The 26683-nt window shown below is 36.9% G+C and overlaps 1 protein-coding gene across 1 annotated transcript in view; it reads left to right on the top strand.

The window, feature by feature from the left end:
- The first annotated feature begins 4159 nt into the window (after window positions 1–4159).
- The window catches only part of LOC130084627 (synapse differentiation-inducing gene protein 1), a 46718-nt gene continuing 24194 nt past the window's right edge, over window positions 4160–26683 (top strand). The window contains exons 1-3 of the mRNA XM_056249993.1: window positions 4160–4506; window positions 10180–10801; window positions 22937–23074. Coding sequence (XP_056105968.1) covers window positions 10262–10801; window positions 22937–23074 — 678 coding nt within the window. The 5' untranslated portion in view covers window positions 4160–4506; window positions 10180–10261. The remainder of the gene's footprint in view (window positions 4507–10179; window positions 10802–22936; window positions 23075–26683) is intronic.

Raw genomic sequence — 26683 nt, 5'->3', positions numbered from 1 at the left:
GATCATTGTAAGGAAATGAATAGACACTCATTTGAAATGTAATGTGTGAATTGCCTTTTGAAATAGTAGTACTTTGATGTTAAGTTGTGTCATATTGAACAGGTGATCTTTGTTGAATGAACAAATGATCTAAGTTTTATGTGTATTGTATCCAAGCAATTGAGAAAAGGGTTAGAGTTTTGAAAAATGTGCTTTTTGATCATTGGTTGTGAGTTTTGTGTCTAGAGTTGTGAAAAATTACATCAAGGTTCTGAAAATAGTAACAAAGTGATTGTAAAAAACTGTAATGTGATCATGTGAATGTGTAATACCTCTTATTCTCAGGGCACTGAATGAAAAAAAAAAGGTCATACTATCACATAAGTGCTACAATGCCAAAAAGAGTCCTAAACAGTGATCTGGACAAGTTTTAATGGGATTCCCCCTACAATGCGTTTTAATATTGCATCAAGTTGCATCCACATATCAATTTGTCTTCTAATTTGTAAACACTAGATGGCACTGTTGCAGTTAGCCAAAACAACGCCAAACCTGCAGTGGTCCATTTTACAGAAGATCGGTTCAGTATTATTAACTGTCAGAGACTCAAGAGTTGAAACCTATCTTGCTTAATATAATTGTACTACAAAAATTTCTGCTATACAGTTCGGAGCCACAACTCTGTATTTATCTCAAATTTAGTAAGGTTTTAAATATTTGCTTTAAACAAATTTGCAAAACTATTTTCTACAGGGGATCTAAATTCTAACGTTATGCTGAATCAACTGGTCAGTCCTTTCCTTCAAAATCATTTTCATTAGTTGTGTTTGATAAGACGTGTGTTTATTACTATTGTATTGCCCCTACAAAATATTTGGAAAAAGATTATGAGCAACTCCTAACATCCAGCATCAGTGCAGGATAATATATGGCCTTACATTAGACCATTTATGCTTTATAAAAAAAAATGCATATTTTTATTCAAAGGCATATGAGGAGAGCTTCAGTACTATATTAGAAAACCATATGTGAAATCAGGAGTACATACTGTATCTTTTCATTCTCTACCCCTAAAACAAAAAACACTAAAACTATACCATACTAAGATTTTGACATTAAGATTTAATGTTGTTTAAACACGTGCTAGATACACAAACCATTGATGTAGAAAGCATTAAACAATTACATTTTCATTTGTCTCAGCCTTTTAGGATTGAGGCACACAACTCGACAAAGCAAATAACTGGACAAATTTAAAGGGAATGGAAAATAAATCTTTTTTTATAAACAGATTTTTTTAAAACCACTCCAACTCCATATGATTTAATATTATTTTATCCCTATATTTTATATAACATTATCCCAATAACCGTTTATTGTATTCCTTTTATTTATTGATTTGCACATAATTTGATCTCAGTGTGTAATGGATTTGTTTCCATTTCTGGGCCCATGGCTTCTGACTGGTCAACATCCGAGATCTGTGATACCAAACTTTTTAAAATTCAATAAGATACCGAAACTTTTTGTAACAATTTTAATGATACCGGTACTGATTATTTCTTTAATGGGTATATGATTTTTTCAAAATAATTTTCATTCACACATGCATTTATGTATCACTCTCCACAACGTCAGACACATAACGGTAATTAATATGATCTGATTAGCCTTTTGCTTGACTATGTTATCAAACCGCTAATAATGTGTTTCTAATGTTACACAAACTATGTTCCCGTTCGCCATCACAGAGTCAGGCAGCTGCTTTCTAACAATCATCAGAAACGCTTTGAATGTCAGTGGAGAAAGGCATATAATTCATAATAACATCGTAATATATATTGCTAAATGTACCCGATTTTTCATATCAACAGAAAAATATACCAGAATAACCTGGCATCTCGAGACTCCCCTGCTTTGCAGTAGTTAATGATATGCTAAAGCCCGCCCTCCTCTAATAACTAAGCCCGCCCTCCCATAACTATGTTTTCAGTGGTGTATAAAGACCTTACATAATGAACCGTTATGTTTTTATTACCTTAGAATGAGACATTTCTATCTACATACACACGTCCCCTAACCCTACAGTGGCCCTAAACGGACAAACTACAGAGAGCGTTTCGTCACTATGTTGTTCTTCGTGCAAAGAGGATAGCTAAAGTCAGCGAATAAAACACTGACACAATGATGAACAAGCAACAATAATATTTGCAATAACATATCGTTTTACTGAATAATAAAGTAAACATAATTTCTTAATTTATCTTGGTAAAGAAACCTCATTGCTTAACTGGCTACCCTCTGCTGTCTCCGACGACGACATCTTTTCCTGTCGGCCACCGTAACTTTTGTTGGTTGCAATTCCCAACCTCACCACTAGATTCAGCTAAACATCACTGCATCTTTAAAGCACCTTAAAAACACCACATAGACATATTAACAACATTAAAAACTTGATTTATTACTAACATAAATATAAAATAAACTAAAATACCATGTATCAAATATCGTTTCATATCAGTTTAATACAGAAGTTAGTGTCTCTGAAACTCAAATTTTATATAATATCATTTTAATATCAATATATTTTTTTAAAGTATTGATACCTTTAAGTAACTAACTTGTGAGCCTCGATACATCGATACTGCAGTATTGATATGCCCATCCTTAATAATAACAGCTATGGAGGGCAACACCTGTTGTTCACCATTTATGCTGAAGGCCCACTGAAGGTTAATGATATACAGCAAAATAGAGTGAGCTTTGGTGAAAACTAAGCAAATATTTACTAGTAGTCATTTATCGCTGGAAATGACATTATAGAAGTGGAAAACGTTGGTCAAAAACGTACATTTACACCCAAACTGACCAGCAACCGCAACTTTTAGACGCCATCTTTCTATTTCTAGCTCATCTGTCACCGAATGGAAAGCACAGGATTGTGGGATATAATAGGCAGTGAAGGATACATCTATGCTGCCTTCAAAAAGGTCTCTCAGGAGACAGGAGGCTTAAGCTAACATGGAGTCGTCCAAAGGCAGCATTTATAAGTTTTCGGATGCAGCCGTAATTTCCACTGAAACAGGAAGACAGGACATATGGAACAGCTCCTCCCTTTTTTAAAAAAAATAGCCAATAGCGTTTCATTTCACAGCTCGGCCAGAGCAGTTTCTTCCTATTCTCCTTCATATTGCTTTAAAATATAGCATCCTGGGAAGAATTTAAATGGGTCCGATACGTTTTGTGGTCTACGGCTCTGCGCCGACTCGATCATATGATCCGTGTATCTGGTCTCTGGACCGGAGCAGACTGTGTGGCGCTGCGGCGGTTCACATGACACCACACTTCATTCGCCCCAATGGAAAATTTACACTGTCCGAATCGTTCCCTATCCCCTAGTGCCATTCACCATGCAGAAAATAGTAAATGTGCGACAAAAATGACAGATTTTAGCCGCAGCTTCAGCGTCTATTTATAATGTAGAGGGAGGGACTTCAGATTCTAGAGAGCATTTGATTGGACAGAAAATATGATAAGAAGCTGAGGTGCAGAGTGATGTCATCAACACCGTTGCTCCATATTGGCAGAAGTTTTGAATGCTTATTTTTTTCTAAATGTAAATTTTGTCATTGTTTTGGAGCTCACTAAGCTTATAGATAAACATAAGACGAACATATTCATACTAAAAGCCAAACAAATTCCATTTTGATTTCAGGGGGACTTTAATAAATTGGCTTTATTTTAAGGTGTCATTGTTACAGTGTTATACATTTATATACTGAGTAATAATAATTAACTACATGCACTTACTATTGGGATAGGCTAGGATTAAGGTTTGGTTTAGGGTTAGTTGCATGTAATTATGCATAATTTACTGTTATTACTGTGGTAAGTACATGTAAGAAATGTAACAAGGACACTGTGAAATAAAGTGTTCCCAAAAGTTTTTTGCTGCATTGTGAATATAGTCACTCAACTGCTGGCCATAACAACACACTATAGCTGTCACTATGTTCATAATATAATAAACCATATAATATATATGTTAAAATCAGTTAAAACTTGAATTAAACAAATAAATAGGCTATATATGATGAAAACAAATGGTGTCTCTGCACTGACTCCTGTCAGTGCGATCTTTAGGACCCAGGGGAACTCGAGCTCATCCATATAAAGACTGCAGATGAGGAGGAGAAAGCAAGTGCATAGAGTGCTGGAAAATCAACAGTCTCAACGTGTCGTTTCGCTTTTTAAGTAGTCTTACCGCAGTCGTATTAAAACGGCTGGCAAGATGCAGTATAATCGACATCGAGTCCGCATGAAAGGTTTTTACTGGTGATTTCTCCATCCTCCTCACAATCTTGATAGATGACTTCTCGAAGCGGGGACACAACTGGACACGTTGGACTTTTATTTATCACTCTGCTCCAAAAAATAACATTGTGAAAGGATATATGACACGAGACCAGAAATTATCCGTCGTTCAGATGAACATTTACTGACTGCTACACCAGCTCACCTTGGAAGGTAAGTTACCAGTCAGATCACGAACTTGTACAGCAAATGAATGATTGCACCAAGATGACATCAGTGAATCACAGGCTTTCTGAAGCCTGGCAACAGAAACCTTTCTCAAGTCTGTTGTTTGTGCATTTTACCCAGAGATCACTTGATGCGCAGGTTGATTGATTAATGACTGTAGCAGAGACATATTTTCATCTGCTAGTCAATAATCATAATGAGAGATAGTGGAGGATCATTAAATAATTAAACTTGCATTTATGTGGTCAGTTATGTTGGTTATATGACATATTTACAAGTCATCTAATCATTGTTTTGTGTCTCAGTCGGATTCGTGAACGGATCCCGGACGCAGAGCTGTTTTTGTTTGCTTGGAATGTTCAGACCCTTTCCATGCATATTTGCTTAGGATTCATGTTTTGGTCTTATAACATGATTTTGTATGTTATGAAATAAAATTGAATTACTGTAAGTGTTTTAGAAAGAATAAGAGTTCAAATCCCAAACAAACTGTATTACTGAAAACCTATAGCCTAGTGAATCTAGTGCTGTCAATCGATTAAAAAAAATAAGTAATCACACATTTTTCTGTAATTAATCGCGATTATTCGCACCTAACATCAAAGTTTTCATAATTTCACATTTAATCTCCAAATAATGTAGAAACAACATAAAGACAGTATCCTATATTTTAAATATTTGTTTAAAGGCATCTTTTTATGAAAGAAGCCCATGTCACCGATACCAATATCGCTTCAGTCTCTATGGAATTAATTCCCCCCCCCCCCCCCCCCCCTCAATTTTAGCCATTATAGCCATTCATCATTACAGTATAATTAAAAGCTATCAATTTTAACATTTATTAGACTTGAATACAACAACTTTTAATTTAATTAAACTTAAAAAAATCTTTACATAAACCCATTATAAATGTCACATTTATCTGTGACCTTCAATATATCAGGGCTCAATTTTTCTTCTATTGGCCCAGTCAGACCAGTTAAGATTTTCACTTGCCCTGTCAAAATGCACAAAAAAAATAAATTGTTTTTGTTGTTTCTAACCCATGTAACTTCTAACCCATGTAACCATGTAAACAGCTTCAAGGTCGGTCAGGTAGGTCTAACAGGTAGGCTATATACAGTAATTGAATTAAGTTTTCAAACACTTCACAGTCTTCATTGCATAAATTATGAATTAAATATAGATTCATCCTTATTAAAGCTACAAATGTTATTCAGTCAAGAGTTGTGAGTGATTTTCTCTTTTTTTTTATTTTTTATGATCCTTAATGACAAACAGCAGCAAGTTTATTAAGCTGCTGTCACTTTCAGACCTGCCGTGCCGCACATGACACGAATCTGACACGCATCCCATTTTCACAACTCTACGTTAATTTAAGACGTAATTTAACTCATCTGAGACTCTGCATTCGAGTATACTCTACAAAACGGGCGTTTTGGCATAATTTTGTGTGTTTTTGTCCATTCAAGCGCTGTCTGAAGCGGCTTTCTGTGCGCACGAGTCATGTGTGTGTGTCACACAGACAGGAGATTCACAGATGCGCGCCAGTACCGCACTGCATGCCGTTTTCTTTTGTGTCACGCTTAATAAGAATGCATGAATAAGAGTGTGATCTTATATTGTAACATTAGCAAAAAGATGACAGGGAAAAAAACAGATGCTGCGTTAATTGCTTTAAATACTGTATATTTAACACGTTAAATTGAAAAAGTTAATTGCACGCGTGTTAATTTTGACACACACTAAGTGAATTACGTAGAGAACAAAGTGTTACCGTACATTATAGAAAAATGGATTTAAAAATGTTATTTCAACGAGTAGGGCATACTTTTCATGCTAATAATAATAATAATCAAGCACACCACACAAGCAATGAGAGTGATGTACTGAATAATCACGGCCCTGTGCTGTTATTCCGTACAACAGCGCCAGTTTAACTGATTATAATAACCACCACTTACTGTTAACTACACATGACATTTGAAGCAGGAATATATTGCTGGGCACATTAATTAGTGCTAATGCGAAGCATCGCCTTTAATGTACAAAAATCGTACGTTGCTCTTTAATATTTAAGCTTTTTTTGTTTCGGTACATTAGAGGCAGCAGCACTAATTATGTGCCTGACAGTATTAAAGGGATAGTTCACCTAAAAAAAAAAAAATTCTGTCATTATTTACTGTCACCCTCATGTCGTTCCAAACCCGTAAGACATTTGTTCATCTTCGAAACACAAGTCAAGATCTTGTTGATGAAATCTCAGAGTTTTCTGACCCTTTTTCTGACCATTGACAGCTACCACTTTCAAGCCTCAGAAAGTTAGTAAAGACATCATTAAAGTAATCCATATGACTCCAGTGTAATCCATATATCCTCAATTTTATGAAGTTGGAGTGCTTTGTTTGGGCGAAAACCCCCCCCCAATAATTTACAAAATATTAATCTCCAACGTGCAACAATATCTGCTCTCTCGTCAACACAACACGCATATTTTATTAATTTTTTGTAAATAAAGTAGTAAATTGTGTTACTTTTTGGTGTTGTTTTTTTGCACCAACAAAGCACTCACGTCGCTTTAAAACTAAGGTTAAACCACTGGAGTCACATGGATTACTTTAATGATGTCTTTACTACCTTTCTGGGGCTTGAAAGCGGTAGTTGCGAAGACTGTCAATGGAGGGACAGAAAGCTGTCAGATTTAATCAAAATGATTTTCATTTGTGTTCTGAAGATCATTGAAAGTCTTACGGTTTTGGAACAACATGAGGGTGGCATTTTTTTGGTGAACTAACTGTTTAAGGCTGTACTGAAGACAGAGCATTTGACCAATCAGATGAAAGGGGCGTTTCAGCGCCACCCACATGTGTGAATGAAATATCGAAGCCATGAACCGATTTGTAAACCACAAACAAAAAATGAGAAATCGAGGCAAAATCTCATGTTCTGTTTGTTAAACTAAACGAAACAATAAACAAACAAACAAAAAAACGAAACGAAACGAGTTGTCTTTCCATTTCTCGTTTTTTCTTTTCAGACGGTATATCAAACGTGTAACCGACTGTTGTTTTCAGTTCTATATTTTTTTTAAAGATTGGAGCAATATGTTAGTTACCCAACAACTCAATCAGCAAACAATTGTTTTTGGAATCGATTTACAACCCTAGAAAACATTTAGGCTGATATAATATACAAAAGACAATTAAGTATCAGCGAATGAGTCGTACACAAACTTGCTGAACTGAAAAGAAAGCTTATCTTACGCAACATTTACTCAAACCTCACTAAAACACAAACAAGAAATGTTTATTATCAATTGACAAAGCTGTCAGTAGAATTTGGGGATATAAACCCTTCTGTCTGAAACCGCTAAATATTGTACGATTACATGGCCTTGCCGAAATATCGGTCTATCGCTAGTGTTTAATGTTTCCTGGAGTCTTTAATGTGGTATTGATGTTTTCACACTAGCCCTGTTAAACTGATGTATGTTTCCTTGGAGGGTATCCAGTGCTGTTTAGCGTATCTAAAACAGTGTAAAATCTGAGGGCCAAAGTGCTGAGATCAGGTATTAGAGTTCCTACACTTTAAAGTACCACTGCAAAGTGTAGGAACGAAGCATCTAAATGTTTACAGGACACTGCTGATGGTGTGATGGATTTTTCTGTGCTCATGGCAGTAGACTCGAAATCAGATTAAGATGCTGCACACCCATTAGTGCCCCCAGCAACGGACACCGCTGTTATTCGGCACACTGCTGAACTTAGCAGAAAAGAAAGTTTGTGTATTCGGCAACCTGGCTGTAGGGTTTTAGATAACACGGTTGTGCAGAGCTCTGCAAATTGATGGCCTAGACATGCATTTTATTAGAGCAACCAACAGTCACATGATTGAGAAACAACAATACAATGGTCTTTTAGACTTCAGAGGAAAAAACAAACTAAGTTGGTATGAAGACTATACTAATCTCTGACAGTCTGAGAACATCAGAAATTTGTCTATGCATGGTCTATATTTGTCTGAAAAAAATTCTAAAAATATTACATTTATCTTGGTCTTAAATATTCACTATACAAATATTAAATTCAATTTCAATTCAGAGTACAGTTTTTCTATTAACTTGAATATTTTTTTTGTCAGATTCAAATTGCATAAATAAAATTAAGCCTGATTTTAGGACCTTTCAAAAAAAAATTAATCTCATTAAACTTTTTTTATAATAGTTAAGCACATTTTTACCCAGATTATCATTATAGACATGTGTGTTTTTATATGCTGTATACTTTTTGTAATGCCAGTTATTAATAGTCAGCGTGGATTCCATTAGATTTTTGTTGTACTTTTTTAAATTTATGAATTATTCATATTATTTTTTTTAAACATATGGCAGTCGTTAGAAATATTTTTTTATGGTACAGAATTTAAAATGTAATTATGAAAGTTGGGGAGGTACATTAAAAAAAATGGCTAAACTAATTGCCCTGTATAAATACCAAGTTCTGGCATGAAACTCTAGATGGCGCAGGCTGATGGGTCCTTAACGCAACCGGATGACATTTACTTCGTTTACTACATGGCACAAGCTGATTGGTTCCTTTTGCATCTGCAGCCGATAAGCCTGCCGCTCAACATTCAAATAGCTGGCTATCGTTTACTATAGCAGTTTCCTCTGAAACCCTCCACCTTCCCCAGCTCCACCTGTATATATCTGCCAGGGGTTATTTTATAAGCTATTTGTGCAGCAGCATTATGTTTTACATGCTCACAGCAGCGTATCTGTGTTTTTATAGACCAAATACATTAACATTGTCATATCCATTACCATGCTAAACATCTTCAGTGAGTTGTCATGATAGAAATAGACTTAAAGGAGAACTCCGGCGCAAAATGAACCTTTGGTCTAATAAAACATTGGTACCTAGTCAACCGTTCTCTGAGATTTGTTTTCATGATAATCGAATGTAAAGAGTTTTATCTCTAAAAACTGTTTAGCGTATAACGCTAGTAATGGGGGCATATAATAAGTAAAAAGAAATCACTATTTTATACCACTAACAAGGCTCAAAATAGCCCCACACGAACACAGTAACATAATGAGGGTCTCTACATGCAAAACGAAGCATTGAGAACTTTGTAAGTGTACAGACCGTTTAATAAGAAGATAAAGATAAAGACAGTCCACTTCGTGTATACAGACAGGAGCCATCTTTGGAAAACAGTCTCGACTAATCAAACCACGAACGCCATTCATACAGTTCAGCTCACTTAGCACGTCGTTCGTGGTTTGATTAGTCGAGACTGTTTTCCAAAGATGGCTCCTGTCGATTTCTTTTTACTTATTAAATGCCCCCATTACTAGCGTTATACGCTAAACAGTTTTTAGAGATAAAACTCTTTACATTCAATTATCATGAAAACAAATCTCAGAGAACGGTTGACTAGGTACCAATGTTTTATTAGACCAAAGGTTCATTTTGCGCCGGAGTTCTCCTTTAATTTTCTTTGAGCAAAATATAATTACAATTTTCTTTCTCTTGATTCTGGGGTGAAATATGATCCAGACATGCTCTTGACAGGTTTTGTGAGATACATGGTTTGTGTGACCTCAAATTCTTCCATCACAGTTTTTATAACCGTCGGTGATGTGTATTCTTGCAGGAAGAAGGGGAGTGACTCTTGAACCTCATGCCTCCACAAAGCCATTCATGAGGCAAGCCTTCCTCCACACCAACAGACCAGCATGGAGAAAGGGCTCCGAACACGACTAGAAACAGGAGTGGCAGATGAGAAAGACCATCTTACTCAAGGGAAGAACCCATTAGCAGGGAGCGCTGACTTGGGACATGAATGTTGCAAACGTAATGGTTTGATCAATACCCACAACTTAACGGTGGAGACTAAGGAAGGACTGGTGTCGGTCTATTCTGCTCCACAGTACCAGGGCCACGTGGTGTCCAAGGACAAAAATGGGACACCGGATGGTAGAGGACCCCCACAGTTGCTCAACCCCAGCACCCTTCCCCAGGCTATAGACCCTTACTACAGGCCCAACCTCATTCTCTATCCCGAGAGCGTGTTGAGAGCATGGGGAGAGGGAGGGGACTGCTGTGAGACCACCTTCATTGAGGACATGACCCCTGCCTCGTCTGCCACAGCTGTCACTAAAGACGGGATTTTGTTCTCTGACAGCAGGCTTCTGGATCTCTCTATGGAAGACGCCAAGATTCAGACACTGTCCTATGATGTAGATGACGACGATGATGAATTTCAAGAACTCGAGGTGAGAGATCGCATACTATTACACTTTTAAATATAGTTCACCTGGTTACTAACTCACTCTCATGTCATTCCAAACCTGACTTCCTTTCTTCTTACAATGAAAGTCAATGGTATAGGGCTGCACGATTTGGGGGAAAATGTCTAATTGGATTTTTATGATAATGATTTTTATGATTTTATGATCATTTTTATCAATAAAAAACCATTGCACACCTGCAGATAATAGGTGCGTAGGAAAAACGACCAAAAAAGATCGGTCGACAATCTGCAAACGAGAAACTCCCGCACAGTATCAGAACTTGCATTTAAAAACTCTTTATTAGGAAGATGATCATTTTTATGAAATTGTGATTGCGAGTTAAAATGCGATTAAAAATAAAAACTCTATGTTTGCTTTGCTTGTTTGTCTGCACAATTTGGCCAAAACATCTGTGATTATTAGGGGTGTACCGGTACATGTATTCGTATTGAACCGTTTCGGTTCGAGGCTTCCGGTTCGGTACGCATACAAACCGAACGATTCCTTGGACCATTTTTCCTGCCAACAAAATTCGCGCTGGCGCGACCACCACAACGTTGCGCAACATCAAATGGCAAGCGTAATGAAAGCGGAACGAAACTGCGCTACTCATTATGTGCTTCACGGATCGTTTATCAGTTCGGACCAGCAACATCTGTGCAGCGCGAGCCGATCTCGATCAAGCGACACTGTTACAACACAGCGCTAAGATCCAGTGAAGAAAACATTTGAATTCGCCACTGAAGTAATAACATCGCTGTGAGATCTAGTGAGAAGCATTCACATTTCTCCGTTATTAACCCTCTGGGGACCAGAAACGCGCGGGCGCGTTTTGCTCGTTTTTTTTCACATAGCAGAAAAATAGACTTAAAGTACTACCATCATTTCTGTTCATATAGAGTTAAGAAATATGAGAAAATAATCTGTTAAATGTCTACTTTTTTTATGTGCCCACATACAATCGAAATAAAATATTGTGCTTTTGTAAAATAAAGAAAATAAACAGGGTGTGCGTTCTGCCTCTCGGTCACCGTGAACTTTTTTTCTGGAGCACGTCTCTAATCTTCAACACAACTCAGCTAAAACTATTCACCCAGCCATAAGCAATATATCTTTTAAATCATTTGAGTTTGTACTTTTAAATGATCTGATTCAAAACTAAAATTATTATTCTCCGTTTATGTCATCTATATAAAAAGAGAGACGTGTCAGCCCGTCTCATTATCGTTCTCTCAGCTGATTATCCCTGGTAATGTGACACGCCCACGGAGAGCACGCGCTATTCAAACGCAAATATGTGAAGCAAAACATTGAGACGCGTTAACGCCCATAAACTCTGAAAACACACATTATTTTTTAGTCAGATTAATCTACTGTCGTCTTGCGCGGCTATATGAGGAACAATCCTGGGACACTTACCACTGGATTTATTTTCACTGCGAGGATGAACAGATTCAGCTGAGAAGTAAGTGTTTTATGCAAGTGCTTTGTTCTAATCGCGATATAGAATAACGTAGTGTCTGTAAACGGAAAAATAGCATACTGTTAAATGTGAATCGTGTGTGTGTGTGTGTGTGTGAATGAATGAATGAATGAATGAATGAACGCACAGATACGCACTGTTACAGACTAAATAACAGACAACATTTCTCGTTTTGGATAAAGTTTTTACTCTAAAATAGACATCAAATAAGCTTTTTTAGGAGTTTCTGCTCATATGTTAAATATATAGTAGGCCTATGTTTTGTCAATAAACTAATCAACTAAGATGTTATAGTGTTTGTTCAAGCTATATCAAAATAATGAATCCTCAACTTTGAAATATGTATGATCAAACTAAGACATTTATGGAGAAAGACAATTTTCTTTTCAAGATGTTTCCAACTCTAACTTTGAACTGAAATAATGTCTATATGGTGAAGGGTGTGTGATAGAAGTGTCCAGACGTATGCACCCTGTATTTTCCTTATATAAATCCAAACAATCTAAAAGCCATTCTTTTTTAAATCTCCTCATTCTTTGTGCAAGGCTCCTGTAATGATATGGCCTGATAGCACCTAATAGGGCCATTATGGGAGGGTCTTTGTCTTTCTCAGGTGTGAAATTCCACACATATTAATGAGAGATCAAGCCTCCTGCATAAAGCTTTCTCAAACAAAACACGTCATTAAAAATGTAAAAGACTTTATTGACTTATCTGAATGAGTAGTCAGGATGATTCTCACATAGTTTTGGAGCAAATATTCTAGGCTATGTGATACAATTTTCAAAAGTCTTGTGAAGAAATAATCAATATGTGTTTTGTGGTCTTATTTCAGCAACTTTTATTTTTATTTTTTTCAATAACCACGCATAAACATTATTCTATTAAAAATACAAACATGTACATACATGTTGCTCAGATATCATGGATGCCAAGTTTGTGCTATATAGAGTGAATTTACACCTTTGCCATTAACATGTTTATAAATAACTGAAAAAAGCACAAATGTCAGTGCATGTCAAAACATCCCAAGGGCCCCAAAAACACTCTGGTCCCCAGAGGGTTAACCGTAGATCTCTATTAGATCAAACAGCGCTGACACCAGGAGAAATATTGTGCCGTGAATGATCTAGTAGTACTTTACGTCCACAGACCAGCAACATTCACCATGGATTTAATATAGTAACACTAAATGTAACCAGTTTGGCTGGAATAGTGAAATGCTTTCAAGTACTTCACACATCTTTTTCCAGCACTTCAAAACTCAAATATTATATAAATAAATATGTGAAGAGTTCAGATGCAAAAGCCTCTAAGTGCCATTTGAAATTTTCTTCTAGAATGATCATTTCTATTAAGCTTGTATATTGAAGTTCAGTAATTTCACTCAAATGACAATTAATAGGTAATCTTCATTGCCATTTAAGTGAAATTACTGAACTTAAATATACAAGCTTGATAAAAATGATCATTCTAGAAGAAAATTTCAAATGGCTTTTGCATCTGAACTCTTCATATATTTAAATGTTATTTTTAATGTGATGACCAAACATTATTTGTTCATCCTTCAAAGATGACACCCATTTATAAACCTGAAAGTTTCAAGATGTAGGAAAACTCACACTTATTTAAAAAATATTTTTTCTTTTAACAAATAGGAAATTTCTCTGGCATTTCTTACTTTTCGCTGTATCGAAAACGTACCGAACCGTAACTTTAAAACCGAGGTACGTACCGAACCGTGATTTTTGAGAACCGTTACACCCCTACTAATTATATATATCGATAAATATCTATAATAAAAAATACTATTACAATTATTACTATTACTATTGTAATATTTTACTATATATATTACAAAACTTCTTTTTTTGTATAAAACAAACAAACAAGCAAGCCCAGCCCAGGTGAGAACTAATGCAATTAGTTACATTTTTAAGGAGTAACTAAAGCAATATGGTCATATATTACTATTAAAAGTAACTTTCCCCAACACTTCTTATAATGCAGGAAATAATAATAATTTGAAAAATTTCTTTCAGACAAATCGCATTACCAGAAGTGCTGTGATTACATAATTGTAAACATCCCTTTTTTGCATGCGCACCCTTACACACAAACCAGGATTTACAATATTTTTGATTTTGGAACAAAACCAACTTTTTGCTAAACGTTTTTTTTTAGTCCGTTCAAATAATTTCCGCATCACACAAATATTTTGTTTCTAATCCATACCCTTGGGAACCATACTTTTGTCAAATGCTATAAGGAAGGTGTGAGCTCTGTCTTTGGCCCTTATTTAACACCATCCTGTGATATGGTGCTGCTGATCTTTGCAAGAGCATGTGTCTGGAGCTCTTGCCAGATGACTGAGAGAGAGAGTGGCTGATCAGAAGGGTGTAGAGAGCGTAAGAGAGCTGGTCTGGACAGCCAGTACCTGCTGCTGCCCGCCTGTTCACACCACCTGTTCTGAGGCCGATGCGCAGCTTCACAGAGCCATGCACGAGTGGCCACTGCAGAGCACAGCCAAACATGCAGATGTGTTGTGGACTGTGTCTCATCAAGTTCACTTTGTCGTGAATTACGTGACCTCCAAAAAAGCCTATCATGCAATCGACGTATTAAAAATGAAAATGCTGTGTGTTATTTATTTTGGAATGTAATGTTGCTGTTCGAGCATGAAAAGTGTGTGCAAAGTTACAAAGCACAAAGTCACTCCAAAGGGAGTTATTTGCTATATCAGTGAGCACTGATTTTTTTCCAGGTTTTCTTTCAGAAACGAACACGTCACGGTCACAATATTCCTCATTTAAATAATTCTTGCCCAAGTAATATGACAAAGAGGGGCGGGTAGAGTAGGTGTGTGCGATATTGACAAAAAAAATTATGTATCAATTTTTTTCTGGGGTTTTGTCGATAACTATGATTAGATGATATTTTGCTGAGTGTGTGATTGTGCTGGTACCTCAAGAACTGCTGTGGACTGCTGACTCCTAAAGTTTTTGATATTTTTCATATTCTGTGCAGAGGTTAGTTCTCAGCAGTGACAGAAATTACATTTTCCAATAAGTTTAAATTGATTTCTATCTTTTATCAGCATTTTTACCTTTATATGGGCAATTTTTCCTTACCTAATGAAATGAATAATTTATGATGTCAAATTCTTACATTTCATCAATAGATTCAACAAGACACTATATATGTTACTGTACCAGTCAAATGAAATCAGAATTAACAAAATCCATCTTTGCAGTGCAGAGGAAACTCAAGCTGCATCTGAAGTGGCATTTAGATGCATTTAGACTGTTTAATGCAGCTCAGAGGCGACATAAATGCATTAAAACTACAAATGCATAAATGTTTTTAATGTTTTAAAAATCAAACATTGAATATTGATATATGGAATAATTAAAGATACTTTAAATATGAAGCTTAAACCACCTGTAGGTGGCGGCACGTCACTGTTAATGAGTGGGAACAGATTTGTTCAAACGACTGATCATTTCAGGAACAAAGCATTTGACTTTCTTAATGAGTGAGTCATTGAATCATTCATTCAACCAGTTCAAAAGGACTGATTCATTCAGTAACGAAACACTGCTGTGTTGCTCAAAGACACAAAACAGTTCTGCTGTGGATTTGTTTAGAACTATTTCCGTCTGCAAAATGGAGCAAAAACAGGCAATATTGTGTCTAAAATAAGTCACTTAATATTTACTTCTCGTTTATTAAACTGCGGTAAATCACATTTGCAAACGTGTTGATATTTGGAAAACGGCACTCTTTGTGTTCATTGATTGACTATCATATGATATAAATATAACCTAAAAGACAAATGCTCATGCAGGGGCATTTTTACAGCATTTTAATAGAGTAAATCACACAATGAGAGCATGCTGACCTAAAGCGTCTTTTCACGCAGTTTATGCGTGGACTCTCAAGGCGTGTTTTGTTTCTTTTTTGCAAAGTGAGGGACATACTCGATAATGTCAGATTGCACATCGATAAAACAACAATTATTATAGATGATATATCACACACACTAAGTAAGGTGCACATTTTCACAACACAACCCACCAATTAGAGCACATTGCGTTTTATCGGAAGGAGGGGCTTCATGGAGACGGGAACTAAACAGAGCGATACTGACAGGCTGAGAAGAGAGGTGCTGCAATAATGTAAAATATGTGTTTTTTTGTACATTCAAGCATGAAAACTTATTCTAGTAAACCCCAAAAACGAAATCAAGTACATTTTGTAAAAGGGCATAGGTCACCTTTAAAAAAGGCCATTCATTGATCATAACATGAAAATAATGATCTGCATCTGCCAGAATTTTAATTTTAATTAAAATCTGAACAGTCATTGTATGAAAAAGAGCTGTTTGAAGGTTAAAGACACTCTATCTCTTTTGGGCATTCCATAATCGGCTAATCAAAAATCTAATTTATGGAGAGATTAATCAGTCTATGAAATGTGGGAAATGAAAATCTGATTGCATTGTCCTGAAAGAAACATCACATCATACAGCACAGGACAGCTTGCACAGCCACTACGATGACTCATGTAACACTTTCCCTTATTGCTTTCACGAGTGCATTTTGAGGAGAAGGAATTTATGTCTGCTGCTTTCTTACCTGCAGAGATAACTCTATCACGCCTTTCATAATCACAGCCTTTAGAATATGCTCTGGCCTTTTTGAAATTCAAATTGGAATCAAATTAATGGAACACTTGACATTCCTATCATGCAGACACACTTCTTAATCTGTTGCACCATTTCGTCCTCGCACGGGTTGCTTCATATGACACGCTGTTTGGATGAAGATGTGCCAGGTTAGGGAGCAACTTGCCACTTCACAGCTAAAGCCAATTTGAGCAAATGAGATCTTGCAAGATGTGTACTGAAGTTTGTCGATGAGGCTGGACTGGAGCTTGGCAACTGTTCTTTGCATAATTAGAAATATGGTGTACCCAGGTGATGCAATCAAATGAATATTAAATTCCATTTGTCATTTAATTTCAACACTCTGCCTCATATTAGGATCTACAGTTGAAATTTAGCTTTTGGCTAATACTATTATAGAGCATGAATTGTCCCTATATGAATAAATGGATATTATGGTATAAATACACTTCTGATGATTAAGGAACATGCTTTATGTATCAGAATCTCACAAAAAAGGTCCCATTTCACACCCAAATTAATTGGAAATAGCGTATTATTTTATTGGCTTCCCCCCCATTACTGTAATAGAGTCATTTCATTTTGCTTGGCTTATGTGCGAAGAAAAAACATTTGGCCGATTGACAGCTTTAAAAGTTGTCATGCAACGATTAACTCTCATTAAATCAGCTAGGCCTCTTGGGCAAACATCAGATCATACACAGTACTGTAATCTGAAACGAACTGCTCTGACAGACAGGTTGAGGATCCAAACGCAGCTTTTATTGGGACAATCCAGAATCGTAATCCGTAAAACAGGCAAATTGGTCAGATACAGTGCAGATAATCCAGACAATAAACACCAGGACAGAAAACAAAGGCAAACAGGGAAATCCAGGACAACAGGCAGACGATCAAATGCGGGAAACCAGGATACAAGGGCTCAGAACATACAAGACTCTGCAAAGAACGAATGAATACACCAGGTGCATATTTTGGAGCCTTGGTGTGTCGACATTAATTTTTTTATTTTTTTCTAAGCCTGCATAATTTTGTTTGGTCTTTTTTTGCCAATATTAAAAAAAATCTCAGCTTTCCAAATGTTAAAAATGAGATAATCAAGCTAGACCTTCTTCTTTAAGACTATGAAGATCTGCAGTATGAGCATTATTTAGGCATTCGTTTTTTCTGTAAAATATCTTAGGTCAGTGTAGCATCTAATAATGTCACATTTCGGGATTAGGAGACAAAATGGTTTAAGAATTAAGGAGTAAACTAGCAGCAGAGTAGAATTCATGTAAATCCAATGCGAGTATAGTTTGGCTGATGTAGTCTTCACCCATCTTCCTTGAGACTGTGTGAGGGCAGTTCACTGCCCCGTATATCTGTTAACATGCAGAGGGCATTTTGGTGCAAATTGGTCACAAGAGAACCAGGTTGTGCAAGCTGTTTATGCCCTTGTGTGTAGTATAAGGTGAAAAAGGAAACATCCATCTACACACCATTGACACATTCAAGCTGTGATTAATACATACTCAAGAACATGTCATCCAGTGTTGTGGCCTTGAGTTTCTATTAGAGCTGTGTATCACAAAGAATCTGGTGATACGATACGTATCGCGATACAGGGATTATGACACGATATATATTGAGATATTTTGCAATTCTGTAAGAAAGACAATTATTATTATTTTTTTTTAGGAAGTAGATCTAATTAAAAAAACTCATAAAGTACACACCACCATATGCATAAGACCTGAGCAAAAAAAAAACCCTATTATTTAATCCAAACAATGGAATCTGCATTTGCAGGATTATTTAGGTATATATATAGTTTTTATGGTTTTTTTTAAGTTTTACATTACAGATAGTGCATAGTTCACTTTATATTTAATACTGTAAAGTTGCTTTCTTTAAAGCAATCTATTGTATAAAGCACTATATAAATAAACGTGACGTGACTTGAGTGCTGAATTGCAGAGCTTGTGCAAACATATCCACATCGCAATGATCAGATGCTTTCTTAATTGTTTTCTAAACGCTCAGCGGCGCGGAGGGCATGTTAAGTGAGCTCTTAGATTCAATGTTTTTTTCGAGTATTGACAGAACCTCAAATGCGCTGGCATATCAATTGCCTCGAGTTGCTGGAAGTGTTGCTGTCCCTGCTGAGGTTTCTGCTGTTGATTGGATGGTCAACACGACGACGGTTACGTACATAAACCGCCATGCGGTTTACGTTCACCTGCCCTGATTTGCAGTGAAAAGGAAAAAAAAAAAAAAGATTATGCAGGAGGAAATTGTGGAGACGAGGGGAGCAAGCATTGTGTGTTTTGCAAAGAGAGTTGGGGGTAAATAAATAATTTTGTAAAGTGTGCTGTTGTTGCTGGTCAAGCAAATGTTTGTGCTTTGTTTCTGTTTGATATAATTGTAAATATATCTATTAAAATACAGATATTCTGGTCTATATCTCCTCCCCGAACATCCCGCTGCCCTGTTTCTTGCTCTCTCATTGGCTGTAGGTCATCGCCGGTGTAGTTTTCAGTCAGAACACATTCACACAGCAGGATTTTGAATCGCCGACAGGTCCAGATATTTAGCAGATACTCGTCAGCGATTCACTCAGATCGCGTCTTCTGCAAATTCACACTGCGTGATTGTCACTGAACATGAACAAGTACCGATTTGCCTGTGATTTCGGGCATTTGTCGGCTAACTCGCAAAACCTGTCAGCAAGCGAAAATTGGGCCTGAAATCTTTCAGTGTGAACTCGAAGATTAGATGTGCTAGCAGGTTGGACCCTCACCCTACGTGCCCAAAGTTCCCACTTCCCCTTTTAGGGATCAAGTGGTGAATTTGCAAGCCCTGCCATGAGACGAGGCCTTAGCGTTGCTGTGTCCAGTATGTGATCCTTTTTTTGAGAACATTTTAAATGTAGCCTACTGTATATATCCAAATCGATATTGAATAAAATTGAATCGAGATCAGAATTTAAAGGGATACTCCACTTTTTTGGGAAATAGGCTCATTTTACAACTCCCCCAGAGTTAAACTGTTGAGTTTTACCGTTTTTGAATCCATTCAGCCGATCTCCGGTTCTGGCGGTACCACTTTTAGCATAGCTTAGCATACATCATTGAAGTGGACAAGACCATTAGCATTTCTAAAAAAAAAATGACCAAAGAGTTTCGATATTTTTCCTATTTAAAACTTGACTCTTCTGTAGTTACATCGTGCACTAAGACCGACGGAAAATCAAGAAACTTTACTGCCGTACCATGAGTGCAGCAGGCGTAATGATATGACGCAGCGCCTGAAATAGTTCCGTTGTGTTGACGGAAGGTAGACTATTTTCAGGCGCTGCGTCATATCATTACGCCTGCTGCACTCATGGTACGGCAGTAAAGTTTCTTAATTATTACGCAGGAATGAGAGTATAGTTCCTAGCCATATCAGCCTAGAAAATCGCAACTTTACATTTTCCGTCGGTCTTAGTGCACGATGTAACTACAGAAGAGTCAAGTTTTAAATAGGAAAAATATCGAAACTCTTTGGTCATTTTTCTTTAGAAATGCTAATGGTCTTGTCCACTTCAATGATGTATGCTAAGCTATGCTAAAAGTGGTACCGCCAGAACCGGAGATCGGCTGAATGGATTCAAAAACGGTAAAACTGAACAGTTTAACTCTGGGGGAGTTGTAAAATGAGCCAATTTCCAAAAAAAGTGGAGTATCCCTTTAAAGCTGCAGTCCGTAGCTTTTTTTGGGTTAAAAATGATCCAAAATACATTTTTGAAAAAATACATTACCAGCCAGTGTTCAAAACTATCTGCTTGCCTTAGCTCGATTCAAAGCGCTAAGCTTGTAATAATGTTTTTAATTCCAGTGGTACTGGTGGATTTCCGCGGGAGATTCGAGCATGTCTTTGCGTCATTACGTCACATCTGTACACACACATCTGCACACACACATCTGTACACACACATCTGTACACATAAAGAAGGAGTCTCGGCTAGTCGGCTATGTTGTGTGTGAGGATGTTGGAGGTGGAGATTTATAGCCTTTTCTCACAGCACTTGATATAATTAAACTTATCAATTTGATGGCGGATCCAGAAAGGTTCAAACGACAATCACCAGTGACAACTAGAGATTCACCCGCTGTAAAATGCAAAAGACTTCGTTTGGACTTCGGAGTGAAAAAAAGAGACTGCAACCGGACCCATGCGAAAACAAGGATACATATCGGAAGGGCATTACATGTAGTCACGCATTGCTGATGTTGTTAACATTAACAATTTGAGAACAAAGTATAATTTGCACGGTTTTAATTTTTACGTGATATGATTAGCGATTGTTAGATTTAATCAGCGCGTTTTACTGCAATGTCAGAACCAGAACAAAAGTGGATGTTTCTTCCTAGTTCAGATGACATTTTCCGGTGAAAATTCTTATGTTGGTCATACTTCCAAAAAGAATAATCTGTGATTCTGAATGCCAGTATCCACACCGGCGCGGTGACTGACAGACACACACTCTCCTCAAACACTGTGTTCATCCGCGCTGTGCCGTGTCGAAGCACAACTCACGTAAAGTTGATAATTCCGCGAATAACTTCAATTGCAGATTTCGAACAGAGATGGCGACAAAGAGGAAAAACTGCGGACTGCAGCTTTAATTGAATCACAAGCTTGTGAACCGAAATCAAATCGTGAAATTTGTTACAATACCCAGGCCTAATTCTTTTCAGAAATTCAAATTCAACTTTTAGCCTATCTTTAGAACAATTCTTTAGAAATGTTTTTGAAAATACAAAATTAGAAGAAGCAAGTTTTTCATGAATCCGTTCACTGAACCTCTGTTTTATTGAGACGAAGTATTTGAAAAATAAGCCACTTTTTATTTGGGATAATGTACCGTTGAACAGTGTACAAAAAGAGCAGGTACATTAAAGAAGAACTCTGGCGCAAAATGAACCTTTGGTCTAATAAAACATTGGTACCTAGTCAACCGTTCTCTGAGATTTGTTTTCATGATAATCGAATGTAAAGAGTTTTATCTCTAAAAACTGTTTAGCGTATAACGCTAGTAATGGGGGCATATAATAAGTAAAAAGAAATCGCTAGTTTATACCACTAACAAGGCTCAAAATAGCCCCACACGAACACAGTAACATAATGAAGGTCCCTACATGCATAACGAAGCATTGAGAACTTTGTAAGTGTACAGACCGTTTAATAAGAAGATAAAGATAAAGACAGTCCACTTCGTGAATACAGACAGGAGCCATCTTTGGAAAACAATCTTGACTAGTCAAACCACGAACGCCATTCATACAGTTCAGCTCACTTAGCACGTCGTTCGTGGTTTGACTAGTCGAGACTGTTTTCCAAAGATGGCTCCTGTCTGTATACACGAAGTGGACTGTCTTTATCTTTATCTTCTTATTAAACGGTCTGTACACTTACAAAGTTCTCAATGCTTCGTTTTGCATGTAGGGACCCTCATTATGTTACTGTGTTAGTGTGGGGCTATTTTGAGCCTTGTTAGTGGTATAAACTAGCGATTTATTTTTACTTATTATATGCCCCCATTACTAGCATTATACGCTAAACAGTTTTTAGAGATAAAGCTCTTTACATTCGATTATCATGAAAACAAATCTCAGAGAACGGTTGACTAGGTACCAATGTTTTATTAGACCAAAGGTTCATTTTGCGCCGGAGTTCTCCTTTAACCAAGTAGTAGGGTCGATTTTAACCTTATGCTATAAAAGTCCTCCACATGCAAAATGTGTTACTATATTGTTATTGGGCCCTTGCCATCTTAGACCTCCTATAGCCTTGTTAGCATTATTACTCCACTTTTTGGTCTTATTTTTCCCTGAAAAGGACAAAGATGTGAAATGGAGAGAGTTTGATGAAAAGCCTCTCTGTAATCTGATTCATTCAGTGTTTTGTGTGTTTTCTGCAGAGTGAGTACTCAAGTGACTCAGAGAGTGAAGACAATTTCCTCCTGATGCCTCCGAGGGACCACCTGGGCCTCAGTGTTTTCTCCATGCTCTGCTGTTTCTGGCCCCTGGGAATTGCAGCTTTCTACCTGTCTCATGAGGTGAGAAGTTCTCAACAAACAACTAATATGCCAACATAAATGCCAAGAATTTGTTACATTTCTTAATAATAATAAAAAGCCCGTCTATTCACTCTTAAAATAAAGGTTTCAAAAGAGTCCAAAAGCAACAAAAGGATTTGGATTAAGGCCCGTTCACACCAAGTATAACTATAAAGATCTAGTTATAGATCTAAAAATCGTTCTAAATTTAAAAGAATAGTCCACACCACAACTATAACGGCACAGAGAAACGATTTTGTTGAAAGCCCTTTTTTTGAACATTTGTTTTGCTGATGAATGATAAAAACATTGACAGCCAATCAGAATCCAGATAACAAAACTGCAGTGTTTGCTTAGAATAAACAGGTGTGGATGCTAATAGAGTCATTTTGTTATAGTTATCTTTATAGTTATCCTTCTTTGTGTGAACAGGTCTTTTCAGTCGTTTTACAATGGTATTAAATTATGATTTTATTGTCCAACTTTTTTGGAGAAGTTGTAAGCCAGGTAATATCGCTTTTTGGGCACTTTTTTTCCTATGAGAATGCAGTTCACACTCAAAACAGTTGCATCTGTTGTACTTCATTTTTGTATTGCAATGAATTTATATAAAAATGATACAGTAATAATAATTGTATAATCCTTCAGATTAGAGTTTTATTGATACGCTCACCATACCTGTCCCATGTTATGCTGGATGCTCATGTGCTTTGGAAACAAAGACTGAGGGCACTCTAAACAACAGTACATTTCCAAAACTCACAGCGCACACTGCAGGGTAAAGCCAGTCGTTATATGTTACACTTTGAACATTTGAAAACAAATATCCATTTATGTAGTCTGATGTATGCTGCAGGGCAGAAGATGGAGAATTCCCCGGGTTTGCCACATTGTTTCATAAAGGTGAATATAGTATGCTGCAGTGTCAGATGTATTTATAGCTTACCGCAATGCTCTTGAGAGGAGAGAGATTGCTTACAGAAAGTGTGCTGAGAGAGGGAGAGGTCATTCGCCCCTGGAGGGAAACGTACCGAGAAGTGGTAATTGCAGTATTTTCACGCATTCCCCCTTCTTATTAAACGCTTATTTCAAAGCAGTCAAAACAGGAAAATTATGGATATGTGTAGTTTTCATCTCCCTTTGTTTGTGGGTGAAAAACATTTCACCCCAAAATGAAAAGGAAAAAAGAAAGAGAAAATTAAGCCTATTTTTTTCCTGCATTTTGACATTATTTTTAAGAATATTCTTAAACATGACAGTATTAAAAAACGGTATAACTAATACTATAAATTATGTATAAATATTTTACAATTACAATCATTATGTTTTTGCATTTTCTTCCCACAACAATAATGTCACGATGTTAAAATATCTTAAAGTGCCCTGTTTATTTCCCCCCTACAATAGGCTTACATGCATCCAAGGTCACTTAAATTTTCTCATAATATACATTGCAGCATCACTTAATTTATCATAATGTCTGGAACAGTTCGATCAAGTATTTAGTCTCTAAACCCTTCCTGTCCACAAGCCTCTGCTCTTGATTGTCTGTTGTGATTGGCCTACCGCTTCCAGTGCGTGTCGGAAATGAAATGCTCATTACCATAAATTAATTTCAGCTCCGGATCTTCCTCAGCACTTGATACACAGTCAAACGAACAGTAACAATAGCATCGGTTTTACCGTATCAATTCCAGCCTCATCTTTTTTAAATGCATGCATTGTGGATTTGTTTTCGCAGCAGAAAATGGTGTCCTCTCGACATGTCGACAACACGAACAAAACTCTTCCAGGCCTCAGTTATAATTGCAGTGTTTAAGGGGCAAAGCTGTTGTTCACATAATTTTCTCAGGCAGCCAATGAAGACCATATCCTGGCGATATGCAAGTTTGTTACAAACCTATGTAGGTGTAACACTGGGTGCTCCAAAGATAAAAATAAAAAAAGTGCAGTATTAGTGGTTTATTAATAAAATAACACAAGTAATCCAAGCAAAGGCCAAACAGAGTAAATCAAGACACTGGGAAAGGCAGGCAAAAACAGAACAGAAAGAACAAAACCAGACCAAGAACATGGGAAAACACCAGAGTTTAAATACACAAGATACCTGTCCTAACACAGGACAGGTGAAGTTGATTAATTGTCATGGAAACTAACCAGGGTTGCTACTAAACACAGGAAGTGATGATGGTGCGTTCTATATTGTCAACGAACCGACTCGGCCCTCGGATATGACACCATTTCCACACTTCAAGCGTTCTGGTATGTTTTGTGCGTCCGAGTCGGAGAAAAAACATGGACGCCACCCGGAAAGCTGTTGCTATGGTAGTACTGGCCGAGTACCAGGCGCTTATCAAAACTCAGCCATTTGAACTTCTAAAATTGTCACTTTATTTCATGTTTTAGTTTATTTTCTGTCAGCAACGCTAGCCACGTTAGTAACACCCGTTTGAAACAAGGCTTCGTTCAATATTGCACTCACAACAAGACCGATTCCCATACCCACAGGCAGTGATACGGACGCAGTAAGGTGTTGCAGTAATTAAAATCTTCATTCAAACAACCAAAGCGGTCCAAAAACAATGAAAACAATTCATACTAAGTCACACAGGGCGCAGCCATCTTGGATTCCGTATCAGAATTCTTGGTGTCCTCACGGTTGTCCGAAATCCGAGCGGGAAAATCCCTGGGAAAGGGGGCGTGTTGGTGCGTGTTGCTTGGCACTCCGACGCGGATAAATAATAGAGCGCACCATGAGAACAGAAACATTTCCACCACACTGGAACAATAGGAACAAAAAAACTTCAACTTAAAACTCCTTAAACACAAGACAGGAATCATGACAGGAAGTAAGATTGGAATTAGTGACGACTCAAAATTCAGAATTATTTCTTTTGGGAGACAAAAACTCCATTTTGATCTTTGAAACTGCAGACCTTTTACATTCACAAACATGTATATTACACACTACAAGAAAGGTAATATCTGAAAAGCATAATAAAGGCACTTTAATGTTCCTCAAACAGACCTCATTTTCTTAAAGAAAAACATCATTTCTATTGATTTTGGACTGAAATATGTCCTGAACATGGGCTTGATGGGTTTTGTGAGGGTCATTATGTGTTTAAACTTTCAGTGTTCACATCTGATGCTGACTTTAAAAGCAGTTTATGGCCCCATCTCTCTCTGTCTTTTGCTCTGTTTTTCTCTTTCATGCGATACAGCACGACTCAACACCCACAGCTCTCTAATTCTTTGCCTGAAAAAATAGAAATCCTTTCTCAGCCTAGTTCTTAAAATCTAAGCCTACACCATAATCAATTCACTGCAATCCTTCTACAATCCATGTCAACAGATTCATATTATTTAGGAATGTTTTGTCATGTAAAAATATCACAACAAAATGTTGTCAAAATGTGATTGTGCACTAAGTAGAAATATCTGAATAAATATATAAATATCTGTGTTAAAAGATGCTCTACAGAGTAGGTTGTTAGTAGTGAGTACATGTTAGACACTTTAAATTACTGTATGCTTTGAATGCATTAAAATAATATGAATTGGTTCAATAGCAAAGTATTCTGTATCAACCACACAGTAACATTATTT

This window comes from Rhinichthys klamathensis, unplaced genomic scaffold (assembly GCF_029890125.1).
Source record: "Rhinichthys klamathensis goyatoka isolate OS25496 unplaced genomic scaffold, OSU_Roscu_1.1 h1tg000003l_1, whole genome shotgun sequence".
Lineage (NCBI taxonomy): Eukaryota > Metazoa > Chordata > Actinopteri > Cypriniformes > Leuciscidae > Rhinichthys > Rhinichthys klamathensis.
This window is presented reverse-complemented; position numbering and strand designations above follow the sequence as displayed.